This window comes from Ogataea polymorpha, assembly GCF_001664045.1.
Source record: "Ogataea polymorpha strain NCYC 495 leu1.1 chromosome Unknown OGAPOscaffold_5, whole genome shotgun sequence".
Lineage (NCBI taxonomy): Eukaryota > Fungi > Ascomycota > Pichiomycetes > Pichiales > Pichiaceae > Ogataea > Ogataea polymorpha.
Genome location: NW_017264702.1, coordinates 227,727 through 253,357, shown reverse-complemented (window position 1 = coordinate 253,357; position 25,631 = coordinate 227,727). Strand labels below are relative to the sequence as shown.

The window sequence follows — 25,631 nt, the reverse complement described above, 5'->3', positions numbered from 1 at the left end:
TTCAGTGTTGTTGACAACAATATCTGCAAAGTGTATCTCACATTAGACAAACGACTCTTCAGCAGTTTCCAATTCTATCCGATCCATGTCAAGAAAGAGCGCATTTTAGTCTCAGACGAAGAAGAAAGTACCACCGACGATGATTCCGAGTCTCTAGACTCGAGACAGAGCGTTTCCGTCCATCTTGATCTCAAGTCCCTGATAGAGACAATCAATATTCATATACCGGGTGACAAGGATAATCCAGAACTGCGTACAAAATGTATTTTGAGCTACAAGGGTGACGGTTCTCCATTTATACTCACCTTCGAGGACGACTTCATCATTGAGCGCTGCGAGCTGACCACGCTATTTATCGATCCGGCCGATTTTGAGTCTGAAATTACAGACTCTCAATCGGGATCTACCTATTTCCAGCTCGACACGTCCAAAACGGTTATGGAGCTCACCCTACAGTCGTCTCTACTCTACGACGCACTCAAAGACATGAAGGATCTAAGTACCGAAGAACTGATTCTTTACTGCTCGAACATGCGGTCGGAACACCAAAGAAAACTTGTCCTGATCTCCAAGTCTGAGGATGCATCGATCGGATACTCCAAGCTTGTGTTTCCTTCTCGAAAGCCGTTTTTGAAAGACATGCAATTATACAAGCCTGAGCTCGTCAATGAGGAACAGACTCAGATGGTCCTGTGTTCCACGTCCATCTCTTCCTTCTATAACTTCAGCTACTTTGCCAAAATCCTGAGAGCAATAAAGTTGTCAAAATCGATCAAAGTCCGCAAAGATCTCGCTGGTCTTACCTCTGTGTCGCTTTTGTTAGGCTCGTCCACCTTAAATGGGTCTAGCTTATCATCTAGCGACGGCAAGAACCTTTTTTTCGGAACAAGCATTGAATTCATCACGCTAGAGTCCCTTGCAAACGAAGATGCCGAATACGAGCGCGCAAATCACGGCTACAATAATCGATTCGTGGAGCAAATGATACTAGAGGACGAAAACGTCAAAGTGATTAAAATCGCTCGCAATGGCCAGCTCACTACCATCGACGACTACTTCCAGTCCGCCATCACTCAGTCAGCGGCCCCAAGCTCCGCCGGAGAGCTGGTGGATTTACAAATCACCAAAGAACTGGCTCAGTCGGTGCTGGGGCACAGTCCTGCGCCAGAACCAGTTTCAAGGGAAAACAAAGGAAAACAGACAAAAAAACGAAAGCTCGAGGGCCGCAAGAACAACAAGCCAGACAAAGCAGACAGACTACAGACAGTTGGTGGAGCAGTCGAGATACCGCTATTTATCTAGAGGTCTGGCAAACCCAACCATAAGTCACGTGTATAATTTTTCGCTCAATTTTTTGCTAATTTTTGAAAAACATTTTCTCTCTGTAAACTGACCAGATCTCATCTGAGGAAGAAGTTATTATAATGTCTGACGTCGAAGAACAAGTCCAAATCGAAGAAGAAGTTGTTGTTGAAGAATCCTCTTCCGTGTCCATCGAGGATTGCTTGCAAAAGGTCCTGAGAACCGCTTTGGTTCACGATGGTCTTGCCAGAGGTCTCAGAGAGGCCATTAAGGCTTTGGCTAGAGGTGAGGCTCAACTGTGTGTCTTGTGTGACTCCGTCACTGAGGCCAAGATTATTTCTTTGGTTGAGGCTTTGTGCAATGAACCAGAGGAGAAGATTCCTTTGATCAAGGTCTCCGACGCCAAGCAGCTCGGTGAGTGGGCAGGTCTCTGTGCTTTGGACAGAGACGGAAACGCCAGAAAGGTTGTTGGTGCTTCTTGTGTTGTCATCAAGAACTGGGGTGCCGACTCTGAGGAGAGAAATGTTCTTTTGGAGTACTTCTCTCAGCAGTAAATATGATGATGTACTAATTAATTATATCGGCTGCACATTACATTAAAAGTTCCTAATACACAGGAGTGGTCATCCGGTGACCTATAGTTCGAAATCCATCTCGTCTTTGAATTCGTCGTCGTCGTCCACTATCGCAGAGTCGTTTCGCGCGGCTGCTAGGGTGTCTTCCTCGTCGTCCTCAAAGTCCACATCGAAGAAGTCGTCGTCGGAACCAACAATGGTGCTGTATAACAACTTGGCTTCGGTGACTATTCCGTCGTATGAGATTTCGGCAGAAGGCATATTCGAGTAAAGAATCTGGTAATCGACACTGTTCTCTGTGCCTTCTTTCAAGGCCTTTTTGAAAACATTCTCGTTCACCACCCCAAATGGCTCCACAGAAGTGTATTGAGTGAACATCAGCTTGAACAAATACGTCAGTTTTTCTTGCGGAACGAACTCCTTGAAAGATTTACCCAGTTTGACAGAATTAATGACCGAGATGCTTCCGTCTGGTCTGGAGACCACGTCTTCGTCAGTCAGCTCCACATCAAATCCACTGTCTTCCGATTCTCGCAATATGCTTTCCTCTAACTTGCTTAACCCTTCTTCCAAGTCGCGTCTGGCTTTTTCGCCATTCTCGACAGTCGACAAATACCATATGCACTGACCCTGAGGACAACAGCCGGACCCCGAACCCATGATTATAACCTGCACCGGATACACGTTATTGGAAGGAAGCGTTTTTGGAGGGAAAACCACCACAGCAGCAGACTCTCCCTCAAAAAACCACTCCTTGCATGATTTCTTGACAATGGTGATCAGTCTGGTCACCTCATACTTCTTTTCGGGAACGTTCTGTGCATTATCAGGAGCTTGCGATGGAGAGCAAACCAGCCGTTCGGTAACTTTCACTTTGTTGCCATCCGTAAACGTGGCAATCTTGTCTTTGCTGTCATAGGATTGCAATTGCGAGTCCAGCTTGTAAGTTGCACCTGCCACAGCAGCAGATCGACAGAATCCTTGGGAAAGTTCTCCGGGTCCTCCGAACTTGGAGTACAGCACGGGGAAGGTGCCGTACACGTCAAACGACGACAGATACCTCCGAATTCTGGAGATACCTTCTATAGTGAGAATATTAGGTGTAGGAGACAACCCTAGTGTATAACATAGTTCGTTAATCTGCGCAGGTGCCAACTTGTATTTTTCCTTGATGAAATCGGTGAATGGTGTTGATTTATAGTGTTCCAGTTCCTTGGCAATATGGGCGCTCTCTGACTCCAAGACAAACTTCATAAATTTCATCAGTTGTCTCTTGGTTGCCAGTGACAGCGACTGGTCTGTAAAGATCTCCTCCTTTGAAGAAGACATCTTTCCAAAAGAATCATTCTCGAAAGTATGGAAGTTGCTGATGGACTGGAACTCGAGGTATCTGTACACTCTAGACTTGATGAGCAAAGAAAGAAGATCGGACTTGACAAACATGATCCGTGGAGTCAAGTCAATGCTGTAGTCTCTGCTGTTCAGTTGATCGGGACGCGGAATGTAGAGGAGCGCTTTGGAGAAACCCTGGAAGCCCGGAGTGTTGAGGTTGACATTTGCACACCAGGCCTTGATCTGCTCGATCGTGAGGGTGGACGAGGTATCGCCATAATAAGGGTTGGAGTCGACATGCAGGACGTTGGACCCCTGCCAGGCAAGCGCTGCGGCCAAAATAGACTCGACGAGCCCTGTTCCGCAAATCAGCACGTCGCACTGATCCGGGATTGTTGGGAGCACGGGATCCTCGATCCCCGCTAGATGTGGGATCACAGACGGCCGTCTTCCTGTTTGCACCGATGGCCTGCGCTCGGCCATCGATGGACGTCTCTCAGCCATCGAAGGTTTTCTTGACGATTCAACTGTGGCGGACATTGCAGATAATAACGGGCACCTTTGAACAACTAACAGAGGTACCAAAAGCCGGGATGAGCGACGACGTAAAACTGGTGATTGCTGTTGTAGAAACTTGGAAACGTTTGGGACAAGTTGGTGCTCGAGATTTAAATATTAGGGCTCTTGTTTGCGAGAATGTCGACTTTGTTTTTTTTTAACTCATTCTCCAGGCCGAGACAAACGGTAAAAAATTTTCGTGTGTAGGGTTGTCGCACGAAAAAGCGATTTGGGCATGGATACTTGATTAAGAAAAATCGGTATCCAATTTGGTCGAGTTTCTAAATTCAGAGAGATAATGGTAAATAGTGCGCATGGTGCCGCGTTTTGGCTATTGTTATTTTTGATATAGCAGCAATCAGACAAGTCAATCGGTAAACAAATTTCTCGCACGAGCAACGGAGTACACGGATTGGTTCGCATTACTGAGTTAGGCACAAATGCTGCAGCTCCCGAAACTATTTAAAAGTCTTGCAAGTAGCAACACCCAACAACCCAAGTATTTCAATTCTCTCGTATGAAGTTCACTGCTCTGTTGTCCTTCGCTTTTGCTGGAGTGAGCTGCGCCTACTCCACAGCCTCCACTTCATCTTTCTATCCCGTCAAAACCGCGGGCCTCAATGAGACCGTCTACGACGAGCTGGAGACGTATCAGCCAAAGGTCTTGATTGTCAACATGTTTGACTATGAGGCCGAACCTTTCCTGGAAGAGTTCGACCTTGTGCACAACGTGACAATTCCTGGGTTGTCGCCGATCTACCCGGAAGTCCACTGCAACCACAATTATTCTATCTGTGAGGTCATCACCGGTGAGGGTGAAATTAATGCGGCCTCCACCATGACAGCCCTGGCTCTGAATCCGCTGTTTGACCTGGCAGAGACTTACTTCTTGATCGCCGGCATTGCTGGAATCTCTCCATTACAGGGAACACTGGGAGACGTGACTTTTGCTCGGTTTGCGGTCCAGATCTTGGAGTACGAAGTCGATGCTCGTCAGATGCCGTCCAACTGGAGCACCGGCTATTTCTCGTACGGCACCACCAACTCCACACAATACCCAACCGAGTGGTACGGAACCGAGATCTTTGAGGTCAATGAGGCCCTGAGAGACCGTGCTTTGGAACTGGCCCAGAAAACGGCTCTGTTCAATGGAACCACCGGAAACTCTGAGTTCAGAGCTCTTTACGACTACGCACCAGCCAACAGAACTCCTAAAGCTATCGCTTGTGATACCCTGACTTCTGATACCTACTGGTTTGGATCAGACTTCGACGAAGCCTTCAGCAATTACACCGACCTTATCACCAACGGAACTGCCACCTACTGCACCACGCAGCAGGAGGACAATGCCACGCTGGAGGCTCTTATGAGAGCTGCTCAGTACGGCCTGGTCGATTTCAGCCGCATTGTCATCATGAGATCTGCCTCGGACTTTACCTACGCAAACTACTACGACAACGAGACCACCTACTTCTTCACCGAGGTGTCTCAGGGTGGCAGTAAGGTAGCAGTTCAGAACTTGGTGGTTGCAGGAAAGCCTTTCATCGAGGACGTCATTTCTGATTGGGATACCTACAAAAACGGCACTGTCTATGCTCCAGACAACTATCTAGGTGACGTCTTCGGAACCTTGGAGGAAACCACTTACAGAGAGTGGGGAACTGACAGCGAGTAGAGGAAATTCGCCTTTTTTTTTTTGTCTTAGAAAAATAATATATTCAATATATTAAATTCATTTGATATCTCACTTTTCAAATGGCTATTCCCATTGCGCAATGGGTAGCCGACGCTCGTGCCAATTTGGCGCATGCCGAACAGGTCTGCAATGACGCAAACATGTATTTGACGTCTACGAGCGAGAAACTGCGGCGACGGGAAATGAAAGTACCCAAGCTGATATACTATCTGGATGCTCTAAAACAACAGCTGCGGCTGTTGGAGATCATCCGAGACTCGCTGGTGTTGAATCTGAACAGAGTGATGGAGAAAAGGGCCGCTTTGCAAAGCCAGCTGCTCAAAGACGTGGATAGATTGCATCGGACCATAGACACCCTCAAAAACACTGTTGTGGTGTTCGATGGCCAAACAACGCTGTACGAGTATATTAGCGAGTCTGGTGTGGAGGAGCTGTTCAACGGCGTGTCACAGAATTTGAAGGACATCCAGACTCTCATCAAGGGGAATAGGACCGACGCGCTACTCATTAGACTCACCTCTGATCTGGACCACCTCAGCAACGAGCTGAATGCTCTGGATAGCAAGTTTCGCGACATGAGGCTGGTGGACACTCAGTCAAGCTCAATTGACCCCATTTCGAAGCTTCTAGAGATCAACGCCGAGCTGGAGCACGACATGGTCGCTATTCTGACCAGCTTCAACAACCATTACGACCAGTGTGAGAAGGGAGAGGCAATTCTCAAGGACCCTGCAGTTCCACAGGACGAAAAGGACGAGCTGGTCTCTGTTCTTCAGAACGACGTGGAGGAGCTTCCGGAGGCGCAAAGGTCGTTAACCAGCAATGCAGAGATAATTAAGAAGAATTGCAAAGAGGTGATGAAAATACTGGATATTTTCGAGGATTACTTCCAGCGCGTGGAAACTTATGTTTGCGAGCTTCAGGAGTACGGCGAGTCGAAGCTGAGGGTGCAGCTCAAGGAGTTTTCGGATATCAACACCGAAGTGAGCCGGAAACTGGAGATCGCACAGACACACCAGGACGAGCTTGTCCAGTACAACAGCGACTTCCAGCAGTTTGTGCGGTCCTACTACTCGCTGATACTGGAGTTGGACCGTCGCATGCGCGTAAACGAGCACATTTCGTCGGCAATTGACAATTTCAGGAGCACCATCAGCAACATTGTGGAAAAAGACCACGAGAAGAGGATGGAGTTTCTACAGAAGCATGGCGACTTCATCCCGCAGAACCTGGTTGATTCGAGCGTCATCAACAGCGGCACTCCGCAAATAAGCATCAACTTCGACCAGGAGCCGCTTCCGGCCATATCGAAAGAGGTGGTGCAACTCGCCAAGAAAATGCAAAAATAGAGATAGCTAGCTATTTATAAGATTTCTCCAGGTCTGCAAAAACCGCCTGGAGCTCGTCTATGTCCATGGTTTGCACCTTGCGGCTGTCTCGCGAGCGCACCGCGACTTTTCCGCTCTGAACCTCGCGATCGCCCACCAAAATGATGTAGTTGTAGCCCTTCTGAATGGCGTCCTTTGTCCGCAGACCCACGGTTTCGGCCCGAAAGTCGACGTCCACATAGTACTTGACGTCTCGCAAAGAAGAAGCAACATCCAGGTCCTGCTGACCGCCTAGTTTTTCCTGGATCCTGCGGGAGTACTCCAAATGTGTCTCGTTGACAGGAATAATCACCGCCTGGCGAGGAGACAGCCAAAACGGCCATTTGCCCTCATACTCGTCCATTAGCAGCGCCATAAACCGTTCCACCGATCCGAACACGGCACGGTGCACCATAATCGGCGTTTCCGGCCCGCGCTCGCCCTGATACTCAAGTTGGAACCGCTGCGGCAGCTGGAAGTCCAGCTGCACGGTGGCAGCTTGGTGTTCCTTCCCTGTGCGGTCTGTGACAAGCACGTCGATTTTGGGACCATAAAAAGCACCGTCCTTGTCGCGGATATCCCAGTTTTCCGGCCCAGCGTGCGTATCGAGGGCTTTTTGCAGCTCGCTCTCGGCCTCGTCCCATTCCTCCACCGTGCCAATGTGCGTTTCCGGTCTCGTTGAAAGCATCATCCGGTACTTCTGAAAGCCAAAAACGGAGTAGCACAGCCGGATGAGCTGTAACGTCTTGCCGATCTCGGCGCCCACCTGCGACTTGGAGCAGAATATGTGGCCATCGTCCTGGTGGAACCGTCTAACTCTGGTGAGGCCGGTGAGCGCTCCGCTAGGCTCGTTTCTGTGGAGGCTGGACCAGTCAGACAGCCTGATAGGCAGTTCGTGGTGGGAGCGGGCAAAACGTCTGAATATCACGCAGTGGCCCGGACAGTTCATGGGCTTAAGTCCGTACACAGCTTCGAGTTTGTTGGAGCCAGAATTGCTTTCGACGCGGAACATGTCGTCTGCGTAGTTTTCCCAGTGACCCGAAGTCTCCCAGAGATCTTTTTTGTACATGAGCGGCGAGATAACCTCGGTAAAGCCATGCTTTTCCTGCTGAATCTTCATGAAGTGCACAAGCTTGTTAAATATCCTGGTGCCGTGCGGGAGGAAAAACACAGACCCGGGCGAGCTGGCGTCGACCATGTACAACTGCTGTTTTGTCGCGATGGCAAGGTTCGACACCGACGTCGACGACGCAGTGGACACTAATCGTCGGAACATGGTGAAAATCAGGAAAAAAATATATACAGGTCCGCAAATACAACTATGTCCTACACTAGTCGCCCTTGGAGGCCTCAGCGTCCTCCTTGCGCTTTCTGGCCAGTTCTGCGCGTCTCTGGCGTTCCTTCATCTCTTCGTCGCGGCGCTCGAGCTCCTCGATCCAGAGCCGCTCCCTCATACGGGCTTTCTCGATAGCAAGCTCCTGCTCCGTCTTGCCCTCCCTCAAAGTCTTGTCAAAGTAGAACGACCCTGCGAGTAAAGCCACGATGGTCAGGCCCTGCAGGCCCACACGCCATCTGAACCACTTCTGCGCGCTCCTGGCGTTGCCTGTACGGACGCCTTTTGCAGCCATCGCAACAGCAACGCACGTCCCCAAACACCCTAGCGGCACAAGCGGCTGCTGTTTAGAGCGGAAGATGATCTTCTCGAAAGGAGTCATGCTGACGTTAGACTAACGGACAAGTACTTACTCTTCGAGCGGCAAGTCTGCCGACGACGGATAGTTCTGAGAGGCCATAATAGTTAAAAATATTTATTTCGGCTTCTTCTATAAATCATACGCGGGCTTTGCATCTGCCCCTAAATCCTGCCCCGTCCCGTGTAGCTGTAGTCCTTCGGGCTAACTACGAGACCCTTTCCCTTGACAGCACCCCTGTATATCGTTTCGATAATGTCGATCAGCTCCTGCTTGTCGCCAACCATGAAGTTGAGCTTGTTGTTGTTTCCCGTGCCAAAGTCGCACATCATGTGCTTGTTGCGGTAGAAAAACATCACCGTCATCGGATCGTACAGCTCGTACATCTCGTTGAAGTCCGGCACCTCGTCAATGTCGCATAGATACACCACTGCGAACTGGCTCACCTTGGCAGAGATGCTGTACAGCATCTCGTCCATCAGCATGCACTCGCGGTCGGCGTCGCGTCCAAAACGGATGACCACAAGCCGGTCATCCTCGGACAAGATCGCCTGGTCGACATGCCAGCCCGTGCGCAGATGCGGAAGAAAAACGCTGCCCATGAGGTTGACTTTAATTAGGAGCACACCGCAAACCGGAGGCTCCAAATTATTTTGGAAATAGTTATCTGTCATTACTTCGCCTTCAAATATGTCCGGCGCCCAGGCTTACGACCCATACAACCCGTTCAATGACGACGCGCAAAAGGAACAGAACACACAGCCGTCGAATCAGAACCTGCACAATCTGCAGAACACGCTCCAGGAAACGGCCGGAATCATGAGAAACAACATCGAGGCCATCAACCAGAGGGGAGAGGTGCTGGAGGATATCGACACCCGCGCAAACGACCTCAGCACAAACGCAAAACTGTTCAACAGATCTGCAAACCAGGTCAGAAAAGACATGTGGAAAAAGAACCTCAAGCTCAAGCTGTGTCTTGCTCTTGTGATTGTCATTCTCCTGGTGGTCATCATTGTGCCTATCGCCATCCATTTCAGTAATTAGACTATTTAACACGCCTCTAACACGTTACTTCTATCTACTCCGTGGCAGCCTCCTGCGCAGTGGCGTTCCGCGTCACCAGCTCGATGATCCGCTTGATCACAGGAATGTTCAGCCACGCAGGAACGTACGCCTCGACCCGGTGGAACGGACGCAGCTCCACGTCTCTGAATGGGTCGTTGAAGCGGCCCTCCGGGTTCAACGGCTCGAAGAAATCGGTAGCGCCCTCGGACGTGTCGCTCTTCACCTTCTCGGCCAAGTACGTCGTCACAGCAGGACCGATCGGAACCTCGTAGTCGGCCACAGCATACTGCGCTATCAGCTTTTGCACCTGCACGGGCTTCAGCGAGTGGCAGATTTCGAATATTATGTCGATGTCCTCCGGCGAGTTCTTCCGCAGCTGCAGGAGTTTGGAAACCTGCAGCAGGTGCGACAGATACGTCGAGCCATCCGGAATTTGATGGCCGTTGCACCACTCCTCCAGACGCGTCACGTTGTAGTTCAGCTGCAGACCACGCTTCCATGACAGGAAGTTCCGTCTCATGATCAGGTCGTTGAAACAGACAGCGTCCACAAACTTCAACAGCTCTATCAGAACCTCGTTCATCACACGAGGCTCTATGAAATAGGCCTTCATCGCCCAGTACACGTTGTTGAAGAACGTCAAAATGTCATCCATCTTGTACTGCTGATTGTTCTGGAACATCTTGCTCAAAAACGGCGACGACTCTGGAGCAAGGAAACCAGGCAGAGCCTGGGCCAGAACCACAGCAGAAATGCACTTCTTCTCAAGGTCCTTCTGCAACTTTTTCATCCACATGTTGTAGATGTTGTACGACAATGACTCGAAATCTTCTCTCACAACTGCAACCAATTTCAAGTACTCGTCATACTCCGAGTCGCTCATGTCCTTGCTGATGGAGTCGTTAGCCAAAATGGTGGACTGCGCATAGGCCACAAACGAGTACAGCTCGTGAGTGTTGGTAAGCCAGAAGGCACCATGTTTGATCACGTCGTCATCCTTCAATCCGCTCACAATGCTCTGTATCACGCCCAGGACTTCGCCCAGGAACGCCTCACTCTCAGAGGTAAGACCAAGCCGCCACATATCGCTCAGAATAATGATGATGATCCGTGCTGGGAAGAGAACTTCTTTGCGGGTCAGCTCAGAGGCCACGGCGGCCGACGGCAGTCTAACACCTTTCAGCAGACCATCGACTGTTTCTTTGTGCAAGGCCTGAGAATTGCGCAGCAGAGACCACAGCTCGCTGTTGATGGCTTCAAGATCCATATCGTCCTTATTCGAGGTCGTGGTCATGATCGACGCAGGACGAGGTTCGTAGTTTCCGTTACTCTTGTGGTTTAAGCCTGGAGAGCCTGGCGTACCCATCGCACGTGATTTACCAAGGGCAGGAGCACCAACGGAAATTTGGTTCTGCAACTCTAATAGTTCTTGTTTTAGTTGCAAAATTGAGCTATTCAGATCACCATTCTCTTTCTGTGAATCATCAAGCGCTTTCTGAGCGGCCTTGAGTTGTTCAACGTTCTCTTCAAGCTCTTTCTTCAACTGTACCTGCTGCTGCGTAAGCTCATCGACTTTCTGACGTGCCGCTTCGTAATCCTGCTTGTATTTCTCCAACTCTGCATTCAAGGCACTCAGGCTTTCTGTGTGTTTCGACACTGTAGAATCATACTTTTGGTTGAATTCTAGCTCTCTCGACTTGAACTCGGCGTGCTGTTTCTGAGAATCGGAAACCTGCGACCTGAGAATCTCGATCTCGCTCATTAATTTCGAGTTGTCGTCGATCTTGGAAGTCAACGACTGGGTCAGCTCTATGACCTTGTTTTCAAGACTGTACTGCACTTCCTGGAGCTTGTTAACAGACTTTGCCTCAGCTCTTAAGTGCAAGTACTCCTTACGAGCAACTTGGCGACGGAAGCAGCTTTGAGCAAAGACCACAGCCCATAGTGTTTTCTTGTAGTGGTTTCTGGCTGCTCTTCCTCTGAGAGCAGATTGGATCAAGGTAGCCGCATCTTTTTGTAGCGACTCTCTCAGCTTGCTTCTATAGAGATGGCCTTTCAAAATAGCCTGTAACGACACAAGCGAAGCTCTAGAAGAGTTGTATCTGGACCGCACAAAATAACCTCTAATAAGAGATTGGATCTTGATAGAAGCATCGTTCTCCATCTCCTTTCTGATTCGTTGTCGGGCCAAAAATCCTCTAGCAAGAGACTGTGTCAGCAGTAGCGATCTACGCACTTGGGAATATTCCTTGCGCTGGTGGTGGCCCTTCAAATGCTTCTGGATTGTCACAGCAGATTGCTTGATCTTGTTTGATCTGTACTTCTCCAATAAAGCAAGAATACCTGCTTTGAAAAATATCTTGGTCTTTCCTGTCTGATATTTGCGCTCATCATCAATGGTATTTTTCAGGATCTTTTTGGTAAGCTCGATGGCTTCCTGTTCAGAACCAGAACCGCGCAAGTAGTTCTCCTTCTCACTGGACGGCAAAAGAATTGAATAGTATCTGGCAAAATCTGGATAGGTTGCCTTAGATGGGAATCCTGCGCACGAGATCTTGATGGTCTCCAAAACACCACAGGCACGTAATTGAGACAGAACCATCAATGGGTCAAATTCCCACGCCTTTTTCTCCTCATTTGGCTTGATACATCTGATGTAGTGAACGTTGGTCGAGTTGATTGTGTTCATAAGCTCAATCAAAGACGACTTGAAAATAGAACCGAGAGTTGGCTTTTTAACAGCTTTCTTGCCAGGCTTAGCAGCAGAAGAAGCAGCAGCTTGCTCGGCAGCAAGTCTTTCAGCTTGTTTGTCGACTGTTGCCAAAACCTCTGTCAGTAAAGCGTTCTTTGTGGCTTTCAAAACTTCCAGCTGCCCTTCGGAAACAGTATCTCTGTTTTTCTCAATAAAGCCTTCGGAATCATAGGTGACGTCCAGAGCATAGTGGCTAACAATAAACTTGTTATTTCCAAACCTGGGCTTCTTGAAAGATTTGTCATAGGGAGACTTGGTGAGCGACTGATACATTTTCTCAATCCAAGACTGGTCACTTCCAGAAGGCAGTCTCGATTCTTCGTCCAGTAACGACAATATACCGAGTCTATTCTCGATCACATCAATACACGGCTGGTTATCAGAAAACTCGATGAATGACCACTCAATTTCCTCCTTGACGTACTCTTCTTGTTCGAGCTTGAAAACGTGTTGAGTGAACTCCTGTTGCAGTTTTTCGTTGGCATAGTTGATACAGAACTGTTCAAAAGAGTTTTTGTCAAAGTGCTCGAAACCATAAATATCCAAAACACCAATGAATGATTTCACTTTGCTCTTGAGTTCTGGAGGACAAAGATCAGAGTTGATGTAGTCGACAAGCCAATCGAAAAGAGACGAGTAAATGTATTTAGCGACCGAGTCTCTTGCCACCGTGGCCTGCTGGTGATTCAAGTTAGACACAATTTTCTCGGATCTCGTGGTGATCTGTTTCCTTACAATCCATTTCGCAAACTCAGCAGCATCAATTCCAAGCAACTCGCAGGCCTTCACGAGGTTCGGCTCATCTGGCGATAAAATTGCGTCATTTCTCGTCTTTGTGATCTCAATGTTTCCGATGTGCAGCAGAGCAGACAGAATCTTGAACAACTCGTGCATTTTCTCCTGAGTGATACCAACCAGAGCAAGCGAATCACAAGTCTCTTTGAACTCTTGGGCATCATCTACACCAGCAATACGTGGCATTTTGCCCTGGTTCAGGTAGAAAAAGTCTTCCACAGATGAAAGTCCAAACTCTTTTTTGGAAGCCTCGTCCAGACCTTCCACCATCTGGTAGAAGATATGGTAGTTTCTCTCGGTAGCCGGCTGGAAAACCAAACGCGAGCGCTCCAACAGGTAAGTTCTGATGCTGGCGCCGATGATCACAACGTTCTGGTCAAACAGGATCTCAAGATACTTGCCGAATCTGGACGAGTTGTCGTTTCTTGTAGTCTTGGCATTACCAAAGGCCTCCATGATGGGATTCGTGGCCAAGATCTGCTTTTCTGTGTCCGACATGTCGTGGTTGTTGTGGTCAGAGTCGACAGACGCAAAATACCGCATGATGTATTTGGCAGACACGGTTTTTCCCGCCCCCGACTCTCCAGAGACAACGATCGACTGGTTCTGACCATCCGTTTTCATGCAACGATACGCGTCCTCTGCAATGGCAAACAGGTGGGGTTCCTCTTCACCCCTCGTTTTGGACGCGTATCGCTGGATTCTGTGCGGCGAGTACAGTTCGTCGTTGCGCTGGAAAGGGTTGATTGCAATCAGCACAATACCAGAATATGTATAGATGCTGAACTGGGCATACCTGAGCTTTATCGCATTAAGAACAGACGGTTCGTTCAGATGTGACAGCTCGGTCAGGTCCTCCACGGTCTCGACCTGGTTTCTCAGCAGTGGGAGTTGTGTATTGTTTTCATTCAGATTATCTGTCTCGATGGTGACTTTTTTTGCGCCGTCTTCACTCACGAGATCAATAGCAAACTTGCCATCCTTCTTGTTGACGGCCGTGACTTCCACGCCCAGCCATCCCACCTTGTCGTCGGGGATCCAGCAGCGGCTAAAGGTTAGCGATATGGGCCGGTTTGGTACTTACGTTCCGGGCTCAAAATGGGTCTCCATGGTGTTCTCTTGGTAGTTGCCAGAGCTCAGGGACTTTTTTCCAATTGGCAGGGCCGGGTTGTGCTGGTTTAACTAATCGGCGTACTGGCTATTACCAACAAAGGAAAATAAATGTGTTTTAAAGTTGGCGATATTTTGATTTAAAACGCGACCGTCTGCCATTTTGCAGTACCGGTGACTAAAAAATAAATACATTCTATATTCGCTATACAATGCCTCCGCGTCCCCAGATCGTCGTCGACCGCCCCGGCTTCGTGTCTGCCGGATCGCAGCAGTCGGTGCCGTCGGTGCCGTCGCTGTACGTCACGCCCAGCAACACGAGCCACAACACGCCGCATAGAAGCATCGACCGCTCCGCCTCGCTTGTCAATATCCAGGGCTCGAACCACCGACATTATCTGTCCGTGCCGAGCGTTTCCGACCAGATCTCGCCCACCAAAGTGCTGGGCCCGACCATCTCGAAAATTGGCCGCAAACGCAGCGCCAGCGTGTGTCTGCAAGTGCGGTCCAAGTTCGAGGAGCTCGAGTCGCTCGTGGCGGACAACGTCGACAAGCGGCTTGAGAGCATCGAGACAGAAAATATGAACCTGATGAAGGAGCTCAACTTCCGCACGCAGGATCTGGAGCTGCTGAACAGACATCTGGAGGAAAATCTGGACAATCTGACGGGCTTTTTGAACGTGCTGGGGGCCAAAGAACAGGAGATCGACCAGCTGTGCACGAGCGACATATTCAGCAACCTAAACGACCTCAACTCGCGGCTGGACGTGGTCAAGCGCGAGTTGGAGGTCAGCAAAGCGAAACTGGACATTTTTGACGCCGACCTCCGCGTTGTCGAGGGACAGAAAAAAAGCGAAATCATCGCTCGTGGAGTGCAGCACAACATGCTGCTTCTAGCGCTGCTGAGCGTGGTGGTCTTGATAATCAGCATATACTGAAACTCACTCTTCTAGATGGCTGTAACAATAATCCATCTCCTGCTCGCTCAAACAGCTAATGTACAGACATTTGGACAGCAGTTGCGGGTGTTTCTGGAAACTGTAGATTTTCGAGTACTCGATGTTGCGGAGCATGTTCTTGAGTATACCGCATGAGACGCGGAATTTGTCGATGTTTATCAATTCGTATTCTGCGACGGTCGTGGTTGGCCGCTCACTGTTGACGGTGAGGTCGCTCAAATCCAACGCCAAAAATGGGATGATGCCCTTGGACGCACGGATCTGCCGCAGCTCGGCACGGAAGTTGGCAAAGTTGCGTTCTGGGCTGCACAGGTCTTTAAGTTTTTTGAAGAGCAGCAGGTCGCCCACGTCCACCGCGTTCCATGTGCCCTTTAGTTTCTTGATGATCGATGAGTTCAGAGCCAGCACAATCTGGTACAGGGTGGAGTAGTTCTGCATCTTGAGACAGTTGTTGGCAATGTGTATAAATCGCGATAGCGTGAGCGCTCGCAGAGCAACAGACTTGCACAACAGAATCTCAGAGATGATCCAGTTGGTGGCCAGGTTGAACCGCAGGGTGATCATCCGCAGCCCTGTTTTGGACTGCTCGTCGAACAGCAGTCTGAGCCACGAGTTGTACGGCTCCAGAGGCTTGTCCCATTCCAGGTCTATCAGCTCGTGCCAGTCGATTTCGAGCAGAAAGTCCCGCTCGATGAGGGTCAGCTGCTTGGCAATCACGTGCGACTCGTGCCCCAGAATAAACGGAACGTGCGTGCCCTTGTACATAATTTCCTCGACAGATAGTCCGGAAGGAACTGCAAGCGTCCTGCTGGGCGTGTTTGACAAGGATTGGAGCGTGAATTTGGAAACGTGACTAGCAACAGAATGCCGTGCTACCGAGAAACGGTACGGTGTTGGCGCCTTTTGTTCTGTTTTCGTGGCTGCTGGCTGGATAAAGAGGTCGCGGACCTTGCGTTCAAGCTTGACCTCGTCCAGGCTGGAGTCCGACTCCTGCGAGTGCTCGTCATTTAGTCCGTACACCACCTGGGGCTGTGCAGCCGGCTGCTGTCCTCTGAGCTTGAGCAATGCGTGGTTGACTGGGTTGTCGGTGTATTTTTCGTCTGGAATGGCGGCCAGCTCGGCAATGGCGTTCTCGGAGATGCCGGGGTACGGAAGACGGTACGACCCGGACAGTATTATGGAGGCCGTTTCTGTTTCGTACTCGAAATCGTCTTCGTGGGGGAGGGATGTGCCGAAAAATGGAAGCTCGTAGAGATAGAGCGTAGGCTGCGAGGTGGTCTCGTCTATCTGGGGCATTTCGGGATCCGATTCTTCCGTCTTCTCTTCTCTTTCCTGCTCATGCTCCTGTTCCCTCAAGTTCGAGAATGACAGTTTTTTTCTTAGCATGTGGTGTCCGCTGGACTGTCGCGAGTGACGGGATGAAAGATCCGAGTCGTAAGACATGTAAGACTTGGCCGAGGTGTCGCTCGGCTCTTCTCTCTGCTCCAAGATGCGCTCAACGTCGGCCTCCATGACGGTGCCGTCAGCAAACGAAGACCAGTTGATGCTCACAGAAGGCGTTCTAAACGAGCCGTTTGAATGGTTGATCGCGTTCAAAATCTCTTCTGTGTCGTCCACCGTACGCTTTTCTTTCCCCTTTGTTGGTGATTGGTTGTAAACTTCGGCGCTGAACAGCTCCGATGAATCACGTGCAGCTGGCGCAGCTGCTGCCTTGGGAACCGGTCGGCGCGACTGTGCTTGTTCCTGGTAGTTGCCGAACTCGGCGATCACTCTGGAACTGAGTAGGTCGACGTTGTCCGACCCCAACAATGGAATTTCGCTCACCACTGTCTTTGCACGCGTTGTTTCGGGCTTGCTAAATAGATGGAACAGTTTTCGTGTTTTTCGCGAGCCGTGGGTGTGTTTCTGCTTAGGCTCAACCAGTTTCTTCAGCGGCGTTGTCGGCGTGATCCTCTCCACCTTGCTCTCTGTAAAAACGTCCACCTTGCCATTCAAACAAAATCCGTTTTCTTTGTCTTCCTGATCCATCAGCTGGCTCAGCTTGCGCACGCCCTGGATCGGCGTGGCCTTGACGTCACCCAATATCTCGTCGTAAAGCGGCGACTGGTTTGCGAGACAGTTGAGTGACGCTTTGGGATGCAAAATCGCTGTTTCCTCGGCGTGGGAGCCGCTGCCTTCCACCACCGACAAGATCTGCGACCGGCGCACGTTCTTGTCCCTAAGATGCTGCAAACCCAGCGCGCTCACACGCATATTACGGGCGTTCTCGTGCGCATTCACCGCATCGGCCAGACCGTCCACCACGTCGCCGGTGTCCCAGTACACGCAACACATGCGGGCATACAACTTCTTAAGGTCGACAATCACCTTGGTGCACAGCGAATCGGGTTCGCCGCGAAACTCGTCCCGTGTGGCGATCTCGTTGAGAGCTCCACAGAGCAGCTGTCTGAGACGTCTATCCTTGACAAAATCCGGGAAATGGTTGAGTAGCCAATGGCGTAGCATCACAAAGGTGCGCACTAAGATCGCGGAGTAGAATGCCTGCCCCATTGGCGGAGCTTGGGTATTGTTCTCCAAGGCAGAAATGTTGTTGGCCCGTTTGAGGGCCCAGGTGAGCCGGCAAAGCAGCAGTTCGAGCAGCGGCAACGCCTCTATGAACTCCCTATACGACAGAAAGAAGTCGACCAGAGATTGGTAGTCGATCGATCCGGGAGACGTTAGATGGCAAACGGCAGACTCGATGGTGCCCTGGAGCAGCCTGTCGTTCTGGAAATGGGCGATTTCGGACTCGGACGGCGACGGGAAGAGCAATGGATGGTCGAAAAGAGGCTCATTCTCTTGGAAATTCTCCACCAACGTGGAAAACATGCTGGCAAAGGATGAGAAGGGTTGACGTTATTGTTTTTATTTTGATATTTTTTACTTTGTTTATGTTTTGCGCAAACGGGACACAAAAAAGTCTGGAGCGTAGCGAGAACAAGTGGTTACATAAGCAAGGAATAAGTTAATTGTTGCATCAACCTGAATTCTTCTTACATACGTTACTAGCCTAGTCGGCATCTTAAGTTGGCTTCTGAAGACCAATTCTCACAGCCTTCCACTGGGTGTAGTTGTCCAGAGCCTGGGCACCCATTTCACGGCCAATACCGGACTGCTTGTATCCTCCGAATGGCACCATCTGGTGGAAGTCGTTGTAAGTGTTGATCCAGACAGAGCCGGCCTCAAGCTTGTTGGAGACGTAGGTGGCGGTGTCGAGCGACTTGGTGTGGACACCAGCAGCAAGTCCGTACTCGGAGTCGTTAGCCAGCTCGATCACCTCGTCGGCGGTCTTGAATGGCGTGATCACGGCAAATGGTCCAAAGATCTCCTCCTTGTATGCTCTCATGTCTGGGGTCACGTCGGCAAAGATCGTTGGCTTGACGAAGAATCCCTTGTTGCCCAGCCTCTCACCTCCGGTGATGAGTCTACCTCCTTCCTGGTGGGCGATGTCGACGTAGCCGAGAATCTTGTTCAATTGCATCTGGGAAGTTTGGGCACCTTGGAAAGTGGACAGATCGAATGGGTCACCCACCTTGAGCGTCTCTGCAGCAGCTTTGAATTCCCTGAGGATCTCCTCGTAAATACCCTCCTGGACAAACACTCTGGATCCGGCAGAGCACACCTCTCCGGAGTTGTAGAAGATACCGGCAACGAGGGCGCTGATGGCGGTCTTGACGTCAGCGTCGTCAAACACAATGTTGGCAGACTTTCCTCCAAGCTCCAGGGTCACCTTCTTGAGGTTGGAGTCGGCAGCAACCTTCATGATGTGTCTTCCAGTTGCGGTGGAGCCGGTGAAGGCAAGCTTCTTGATCTTAGGGTGGCTGGCAATGGCATCTCCCGTGATCTTACCGAATCCGGACACGATGTTCACCACTCCGGCTGGGATTCCGGCCTCCTTGACGAGCTGCGAAGCGTACAGGGCAGACAATGGCGTGCTCTCGGCCGTCTTCAGCACCACAGTGTTACCTGCAGCCAGAGCAGGACCAACCTTCCAGGACCACATCAAAAGAGGGAAGTTCCATGGGATGATCTGGCCACACACTCCAATAGGCTCTCTCTTGGTGTAAGTGTGGTGGGTATCGCCCGTGTCGATGTACTGGCCGGTCAGCTTGTCGGCCCAGCCAGCGCACGATCTGATGTAGTTGATCACGAGCGCCACGTCACCCTGGGCCAGCTGCAGAGCCTTACCGTTGTCGAGAGACTCAATTGCGGCGAGGGTATCCTTGTGAGCCTCGAGCAGCTCGGCCAGGTTCCACAGGGCCTTGCCACGAATAGCAGGGTCGGCGGTGCTCCAAGAACCCTTGAAGGCCTTCTCTGCGGCGTCGACAGCAACATCGACGTCCTCCTTTCTGGCCTCGTAAACGTGGCAGATCTCCTCCTCGGTGGCGGGGTTGATCACCTCAAACGTTTTGTGCTGTTTGGAAGGAACAAACTCGTTGTTGATAAACAAACCGGTAGGCTGCTCATAGGACTTTCCGTTAGGCAGCGTCACAGTGGTGGACAGCGGGTAAGAAGAATAGTATCTTAGGCTAACTCTGGAGGCTGGCTTGGCCAAAGATCTAAGAGAGGTTCTGAGCATGATGGGAAAAGAGTACTAGGTTGCAATGAATGCGGGAGGCAGCGTATTTATACTGCGGCCCCTCAATTTATGCAGCTCTGCACCAGATGACCTGCTGGACGGTCCAAGGGCACTACCTCCAATGAAATTGCTCCACGGCTAGGACCTTGAGGAAGTGGGGTAGGCTGAGGCAGGGTGTGCAGAAGAGGGGGTGAGGCTACGATCGCTCGGGCTCCGGCGTCAGAAACATGGCCATAGTGGGGGGCTGCGACGGGCATCGCTCGCGGCGCAGACTGCCGGAGTATGCGCATGACCTGCTGCTACCTTCCATGACAACGTTGCTGGGAACCGTTGCTGGATACCTTACTGGCACCTTCGAGGTGACGTAAGGTCGTGCGCCGCCCAAGAACACCCCGCCGGAGTACGTGCCTTACCCCACTTTGGGAAAAAGTCACCCTGCCTTTCGCAACCACCTGGGTGCCAGGCTCGCCTCTGTGGTGCACAGACTACCGTTTGTAGTAACCGTAGACGGCCATACACACCCCCTCCCTACCCCAGTCTACACGGGGTACGAGCGATGTCTCCTCGGCAAAGAGGACTACAGGGACTCCCCCTCTCTGGGCATCCAATAGTATTTATTACTAATATATTGCACAACCGTCTCTCCGAGTGGAGATTTATTTCAAACCCGCTTTTTCAAATGCGCCCGGCAGCATATCTCTAGATTCCAGCTCTTTCAAGGTCTGCTCAGTTCCAAACACCTCGCCGTTAAAGAAAATCGTCGGCACCCATTTGCGGCCGGAAAGTGCGGTGAACTGTTTTTCTAGCTCGCCAGCCTCCTTAGGAGGCATTTTGTCCAGCTCCACCAGCGTGATTTTGTCCAGCACGTTGTACTTCTTGAACACGGCAATGGCATAGTGGCAGTCGGGACACCACGACTTGGAGAGCATCAGAAATCTGTGCTGTTTGACGAGCTCTTGTGCAGTGGCCATGGTGAATTAAATTTAGTGTTTTTTTGCCAGGCGAAAATTGCTACGCGAAAACCACGTGACAGTTCAAGAAACCGTTGACGGAGAGTGACACCGCCAGCATGCTCTTACACCGCACTGCCCTCTATTACGTCATCAGCCGTACCTCAGATGCCGGCGCTCTCTTTCGCGTCTCTCGTAGCTCACCCACAGCCCGTCCAGATAGTTGATATTCTCGAACCAGCCAATCAGCGTGCTCTCGTACGTTCGTCTCGCCAATGCACGCGATTCCTCGATCTGCTGCACATATCCCGCGTTTTTCTGCGTCCAGCTCTCCATTGCGTCCTTCTCGTAAAGCTTCGTGTACTCCACCGAGAACGCCTCGATGTCTTCGTGGTCTTTCAGGTTTAGTGTCATCTCCGCGGCAGACTCGTCGTCCGGCTCGTCGTCGTAGAAGACGTATGGATACAGCCCGTGGGTGGCTGGATTCACACGTAAGTCCAGCAGCTTGAGTGTCTTGCGGAAAGAGCGTGTGTGCGGCACGAGCGACGCGAGGTCTCTGATGCTGTTGCTCAGAAGTTTGAGCTCGCGCAGGAACCGCAGTCCGGAAAGGCCTGAGAGCGAGTGGATCTTGTTGAAGTTGAGGTCGAGGTCCGTCAGCATCGGAAACCATTTGGCAAGGTCGGGCACCGTCTCGAGATTCATCGCGGACAGATTGAGCACCGTGATGGCGGACAGAGAGCCTTTAGTGGGAAAAAGACTGCCGCAAAGGTTCAGTTTCTGCAGTCTGTAGAGCGGCGCCAAAAGCACGTCGTTGCTAGCGTGCGACTGAAGATATTTGGCAGAGACCTGTACGAGCTTGTCCGAGAGGCCGGAAAGACACGCCAGCGGGTTGCGGTCAATTTTCAGCACACGCAGCTCCGTCAAAGGCTCCAAGTCCAGCTCCTTGATGTTGTTGTAGCTCAGACACAGTCGACGCAATGAACTGCTGCTGCAGCGGAAGCCGGCTAGTTTGTTGCGGTTCGCAGACACGGAGGTGAGCGCGGGCAGCGCGTCAAGGCCGCAAATGTCGGAAATACCGTTCTCGTCCACGTCGAGGTCCTGCAACATGTCGAGGGAGCCAAAATCAACGCTCCCGGAGAGATTATTGCCCGCCAACTTCAGGCTCTTGAGCATCTTGAGATTTTGCAGGCCCTGCAGGCTGTCAATTGCATTGTATGACACGTCCAGCATGCTCAGGTTGTACAGTTTGAGGCCGCGCAGGTTTGTGAGCCGGTTGTTGCGCAGCTCAAGAACCTGTAAGTTGTCGAAATTGAACATGCTCATGCTGGAAAAGGCATTGGCGCTGGCCTTGAGCACCTGGATGGATTTGGGGATGCCCTCTGTGTGCGTGAGCTCGTTTTCGCTCGCGTCGAGCACACGCAGGTGCAGCACGAACCGGTCGAGGTCGCGCAGCTTATCGAGCCTGCGAGCGGCAAGAGACAGCTTTTCAAGGCGGAGCCAGTCCTCCGAAGGGTACTGCTCGGTGATTGCCGCAACGAGCCGCGACTTGGCCTGCAAAAAGGACATCTCGTCGTCGAGGTCGGAGATCTCGTTGAGCGCGTCGATCGACCCGCCGTCGGCGTCGCCGTCCGGAACGTACTCCTCGACGGGGACGAACTTGTTGGCTCTTTTGTCAAACACCTTCCCCTTGAACTCGTCGCCAGGGATGAACTTGATTCCTGGCCGCTTGTCGCGTTTTTTTATCTTTGGAACAGACATCTTCTGGTCGACCTCGCCCGACATGCTCAGGTCGAGCTTCTGTTTGAGCAGCTCGAGCGACGCGGTGATGTCGGGCCGCGACGGTGTCGGTGAGTCGAATACTCCCGACTCGGCCGTTTCCGTGTCCGTGTAGTCGCTGTCCTCCTGGTTTTGTGCCGGCTGCGTGCGGTTTTTCAGCTTATTAAACAGTTCCTCGGAGTTTCGCAGAAGTAGCTGCAACGACGCGTGCGACGACGATCGCGTCGACGCAGGCGACCCGTCGCCGTCCGCACGCGCGCCGTCCGACCCGTCGATCTTGTTCAGCATGTCCCTGAACCGCTCCGTCGTGTAGGTGTCCTGCTTGCCAAACAGCTTGAGCGGCGACGACGGGATGATCGAATGCTCTGTGCTGCGGCCAAATGTGTCTACCGTGGGCGGGTCCTGCGGCAGCGACGAGGTCGGCAAGCCCTGCAAACCGGCTCTGAACCGGTTGTCCTTGTACTTTCTCCACGCGGCCTCATCGCCGCCCTGGCGACGCACAAGCGTGTTTGTCTCTCCCAATGACAAATAGGGGTCCTGAGAGGCGTCCTTAGAGGCGTCCTGTGTATCCGGCCAGTGCTCATGCTGCAGGACCTCGGGCATCCAGTCGGTGGGGGGTGTTTGTTTGTGTTCGGGCGAGGGCTCGTTGAAGTTGGAGTTGAGAATGTACTTCTTACCAGCGGGGCGGGCATTCTGGTCCTCGGCCCCCACGGAGTCATCTTCTGCCGTCTCCTCCGTGTAATCGGTGTACTCCGGGTCCCTAGGCATTTGTTTACTTATTTTTTGCGTGTGGCGCAGCATTCTAACCTTCCGCTCCTCCTGTGGCTTGGAGCACGATCAAATTATTTGTTTACCTAATTTTTGCTTGTGAAACAGTAAACAGACCCTTGTTTGCTGCCCCAGCTATGACCCGCCATGATTATCTGAGCTCATCGCCGTCCAAACTGTTTGACCAGCTATTTGAGGACGCCAGCGTGCAGCCGCCGCCGCCGGCAACCGCGACGTCGCAGGTGTCGGGCACCGGCTGGACGCCCTACATCGACAAGGTGTTTATGACCAACATGGAGCGAACGCGCGCGCCGGGGTCCTCGCCGGGCAACTTCGAGACGCAGGAAATGCGAACGCCCGCGCCCGACAAGACGCTCAAGCTGTCGGACTTCTTTATCGACACGCCCACCATGAACCAGTACGACCTCAATGCGCTGCTAGCCATCGAGAACGACAACAAAGAAAATCACCCGCTGTTTGCCAACATGGATACGCCGAACTTCAAGACGCCGCTGCACGAGCTTGTCCATACGCCGAAGCTGCTGCAAAGCACGAGCGTGAGACGGCTGAGTGCTAAGACAAACACGCCGAGCAATTTTAAGACGCCTCTCAAGGACCACCACCAATCTTCGCCGTCGACGATTGTTCTTGCATCTGCACAGAAACAAAACCCCGCCCCGCAAATGTCGCCGACGCCGGTGGCGAAGTCGCAGTTCAAAAGCGTGCCGTGCCAGCTGGTCAAGTCGGCGTCCAATATGGAGCCTGTGATTGGCATCTTTCAGGACCAGAAACCCGTGCCGCCACCGCGCCGACGGCCAGAGCCCGGCTCGGGCAAGTTTCAGATCATCTTCACAGACATGAACACGCTCAAAGGCAGCTACGGAGCTAAGAAAACCAAAAAAAGACTCGCCCGCACCACCAGCGCTGTGGAAAACCCGGGCAAGCGCAAAAAACTCGTCAAGTACAACTCCGAGTCAGCAAAGGACACTCTCTGGACCGATCAGAACAACTAAATACCTCTATCTTCTTCTTGGGCCTCTTGGCTTGTGGAAAGTTTGGGCAGCAGGGGCCGGCAGGGGTCTTTCGTCGGCGACGATTTCGTCTGGGTCGCCCACTTCCACCACTTTTATAAAGTCAATGCCACCGCTTTTCAGGTCGTTCAACAAGCCCTGTTTGCTCGACGCGTACACCATGCGGTCGCGCACTCTCGAGCCGGACGGACAGCAGTAGACAAAGTAGTATCCGTTGCCAAAGCGGGCAACCGTATACGTGGGGGAATGTGTGGGGATTGTGGAGGCAATGTCGCCGAGCCCCGTAGCAGTGGCGGTGCCATCGACGCGGAACTGCTCGTCCCCGCTGATGACAATCGTCGCGGTCTGGCCCGTATCCAGCCTTCTAAGATTATCCAGCAGGTGGCCATCCACGCTCATGTTCAGTCCGCTTGAACCGGTGCCGACTAGCTGCTGTTTCCGTCTCTCGATACCACCCCCATTTAGCAGCTCCATCTGCTTCACTGCAGCCAGCGACTCCTCGCTTGAGCTTAGTGGCTTTGCGCCCTCTGTGCCAAGCAGAGTCTCATACGCATCCCCACTCAGTTCATCTTTGTCGTTAATAAACACAATTGGGTGGAAAAATTCCACCCCCAGCTGTCTAATCACAGTATTTTTCGTCGAGGCATACAGCATCTTACTTCTCACCGGGGCGTTGTCCAGCACAAACGAGATGAATATGAATTTACCCGATATGTCGTCGTTGCGCACCACTAAATACACCGCCTGGTCGGCCACTGCATTCTGCAACAGATCAAGGTCCCGTCTCAAGTCGCCAGAACCTGCGACCACGCCCTTGGGCACCACCCGCTCGTCTTCAATGGACATCAAAAATGCCCGCTCCGAGCCGGCAACATAATCCTTAAATGCATCCACAAGCTCCACAGAACCTTAGGTTAGTACGTACGCGGAGAGAGGGGACTCCTGTCGGCACTTACAGTTGATTCCTGACTGGTTGGACATAACGTAGATGTTTACCGTCTCTGTGCAAGGATGTGTTTTTCAAGACATATGAAATGTCACCAGACAGCACCAGGCCGAACATTCGAGACGGGCAGATTAGGCGGTGGATTATGTAATCGCGGATACACTGGGAGCGACGCAATTGCGTGCCTGCTCACAGTGTCAGTGCCACACGCTTTCTCCCACAAGCCCTTGCCTGCCCCGCGCTAGATGCTATGCGGTGCAGCGCAATTGACTGTAAAAATAAAGCCCGGAAACATTGTATATATTATTCGTTTCTGCCACATATTAAAAATTTGTTC

At 51.6% G+C, this 25,631-nt stretch overlaps 17 protein-coding genes across 17 annotated transcripts; 7 read left to right on the top strand and 10 right to left on the bottom strand.

Moving 5' to 3' along the window:
* Positions 1-486: 486 nt before the first annotated feature.
* On the top strand, positions 487-910 carry OGAPODRAFT_24678 (uncharacterized protein; the record flags this gene model as incomplete). Its single annotated transcript, XM_018355282.1, has 2 exons — positions 487-842; positions 871-910. The coding sequence occupies 2 exons, from the start codon at positions 487-489 to the stop codon at positions 908-910; spliced, it is 396 nt and encodes a 131-aa protein (XP_018209725.1).
* Positions 911-1,424: 514 nt separating this feature from the next.
* Positions 1,425-1,856, top strand: OGAPODRAFT_24677 (uncharacterized protein; the record flags this gene model as incomplete). Its single annotated transcript, XM_018355281.1, has 1 exon — positions 1,425-1,856. The coding sequence occupies one exon, from the start codon at positions 1,425-1,427 to the stop codon at positions 1,854-1,856; it is 432 nt and encodes a 143-aa protein (XP_018209724.1).
* Positions 1,857-1,873: 17 nt separating this feature from the next.
* OGAPODRAFT_16770 (uncharacterized protein) lies at positions 1,874-3,901 on the bottom strand. Its single transcript, XM_018354657.1, has one exon. It carries the CDS (start codon positions 3,747-3,749, stop codon positions 1,938-1,940), a length of 1,812 nt encoding a protein of 603 aa, XP_018209723.1. The 5' UTR covers positions 3,750-3,901; the 3' UTR covers positions 1,874-1,937.
* A 378-nt stretch (positions 3,902-4,279) lies between these two features.
* On the top strand, positions 4,280-5,453 carry OGAPODRAFT_16769 (uncharacterized protein). Its single transcript, XM_018354656.1, has one exon. The coding sequence runs from the start codon at positions 4,285-4,287 to the stop codon at positions 5,440-5,442; it is 1,158 nt and encodes a 385-aa protein (XP_018209722.1). The 5' UTR covers positions 4,280-4,284; the 3' UTR covers positions 5,443-5,453.
* Positions 5,454-5,522: 69 nt separating this feature from the next.
* On the top strand, positions 5,523-6,812 carry OGAPODRAFT_88996 (uncharacterized protein; the record flags this gene model as incomplete). Its single annotated transcript, XM_018356924.1, has 1 exon — positions 5,523-6,812. One exon carries the CDS (start codon positions 5,523-5,525, stop codon positions 6,810-6,812), a length of 1,290 nt encoding a protein of 429 aa, XP_018209721.1.
* On the bottom strand, positions 5,540-8,606 carry OGAPODRAFT_16768 (uncharacterized protein). Its single transcript, XM_018354655.1, has 2 exons — positions 8,577-8,606; positions 5,540-8,546 (listed from the first exon to the last, which is right to left on the bottom strand). The coding sequence occupies exon 2, from the start codon at positions 8,104-8,106 to the stop codon at positions 6,823-6,825; it is 1,284 nt and encodes a 427-aa protein (XP_018209719.1). The 5' UTR covers positions 8,107-8,546; positions 8,577-8,606; the 3' UTR covers positions 5,540-6,822.
* Positions 8,162-8,545, bottom strand: OGAPODRAFT_9026 (uncharacterized protein; the record flags this gene model as incomplete). Its single annotated transcript, XM_018356963.1, has 1 exon — positions 8,162-8,545. One exon carries the CDS (start codon positions 8,543-8,545, stop codon positions 8,162-8,164), a length of 384 nt encoding a protein of 127 aa, XP_018209720.1.
* Positions 8,607-8,646: 40 nt separating the features above from the next.
* On the bottom strand, positions 8,647-9,161 carry OGAPODRAFT_16767 (uncharacterized protein). The gene has a single exon (XM_018354654.1). The coding sequence runs from the start codon at positions 9,121-9,123 to the stop codon at positions 8,686-8,688; it is 438 nt and encodes a 145-aa protein (XP_018209718.1). The 5' UTR covers positions 9,124-9,161; the 3' UTR covers positions 8,647-8,685.
* Positions 9,162-9,211: 50 nt separating this feature from the next.
* On the top strand, positions 9,212-9,568 carry OGAPODRAFT_9024 (uncharacterized protein; the record flags this gene model as incomplete). The annotated part of the gene is made up of 1 exon (XM_018356962.1): positions 9,212-9,568. The coding sequence occupies one exon, from the start codon at positions 9,212-9,214 to the stop codon at positions 9,566-9,568; it is 357 nt and encodes a 118-aa protein (XP_018209717.1).
* On the bottom strand, positions 9,547-14,246 carry OGAPODRAFT_94623 (uncharacterized protein; the record flags this gene model as incomplete). The annotated part of the gene is made up of 2 exons (XM_018357581.1): positions 9,547-14,184; positions 14,221-14,246. 2 exons carry the CDS (start codon positions 14,244-14,246, stop codon positions 9,603-9,605), a joined length of 4,608 nt encoding a protein of 1,535 aa, XP_018209716.1. The 3' UTR covers positions 9,547-9,602.
* A 212-nt stretch (positions 14,247-14,458) lies between these two features.
* On the top strand, positions 14,459-15,184 carry OGAPODRAFT_13613 (uncharacterized protein; the record flags this gene model as incomplete). Its single annotated transcript, XM_018353376.1, has 1 exon — positions 14,459-15,184. The coding sequence occupies one exon, from the start codon at positions 14,459-14,461 to the stop codon at positions 15,182-15,184; it is 726 nt and encodes a 241-aa protein (XP_018209715.1).
* On the bottom strand, positions 14,474-22,427 carry OGAPODRAFT_94621 (uncharacterized protein). The gene has a single exon (XM_018357580.1). It carries the CDS (start codon positions 18,071-18,073, stop codon positions 15,188-15,190), a length of 2,886 nt encoding a protein of 961 aa, XP_018209712.1. The 5' UTR covers positions 18,074-22,427; the 3' UTR covers positions 14,474-15,187.
* On the bottom strand, positions 18,227-19,968 carry OGAPODRAFT_16764 (aldehyde dehydrogenase). Its single transcript, XM_018354653.1, has one exon. The coding sequence runs from the start codon at positions 19,821-19,823 to the stop codon at positions 18,267-18,269; it is 1,557 nt and encodes a 518-aa protein (XP_018209714.1). The 5' UTR covers positions 19,824-19,968; the 3' UTR covers positions 18,227-18,266.
* Positions 20,480-20,794, bottom strand: OGAPODRAFT_9019 (uncharacterized protein; the record flags this gene model as incomplete). The annotated part of the gene is made up of 1 exon (XM_018356961.1): positions 20,480-20,794. One exon carries the CDS (start codon positions 20,792-20,794, stop codon positions 20,480-20,482), a length of 315 nt encoding a protein of 104 aa, XP_018209713.1.
* On the bottom strand, positions 20,927-25,565 carry OGAPODRAFT_94618 (uncharacterized protein; the record flags this gene model as incomplete). The annotated part of the gene is made up of 2 exons (XM_018357579.1): positions 25,305-25,565; positions 20,927-25,256 (listed from the first exon to the last, which is right to left on the bottom strand). Exon 2 carries the CDS (start codon positions 23,348-23,350, stop codon positions 20,927-20,929), a length of 2,424 nt encoding a protein of 807 aa, XP_018209709.1. The 5' UTR covers positions 23,351-25,256; positions 25,305-25,565.
* OGAPODRAFT_16763 (uncharacterized protein) lies at positions 23,232-25,565 on the bottom strand. The gene is made up of 2 exons (XM_018354652.1): positions 25,305-25,565; positions 23,232-25,256 (listed from the first exon to the last, which is right to left on the bottom strand). The coding sequence occupies exons 1-2, from the start codon at positions 25,327-25,329 to the stop codon at positions 24,337-24,339; spliced, it is 945 nt and encodes a 314-aa protein (XP_018209710.1). The 5' UTR covers positions 25,330-25,565; the 3' UTR covers positions 23,232-24,336.
* OGAPODRAFT_9017 (uncharacterized protein) lies at positions 23,455-24,330 on the top strand (the record flags this gene model as incomplete). Its single annotated transcript, XM_018356959.1, has 1 exon — positions 23,455-24,330. The coding sequence occupies one exon, from the start codon at positions 23,455-23,457 to the stop codon at positions 24,328-24,330; it is 876 nt and encodes a 291-aa protein (XP_018209711.1).
* Positions 25,566-25,631: the final 66 nt, after the last annotated feature.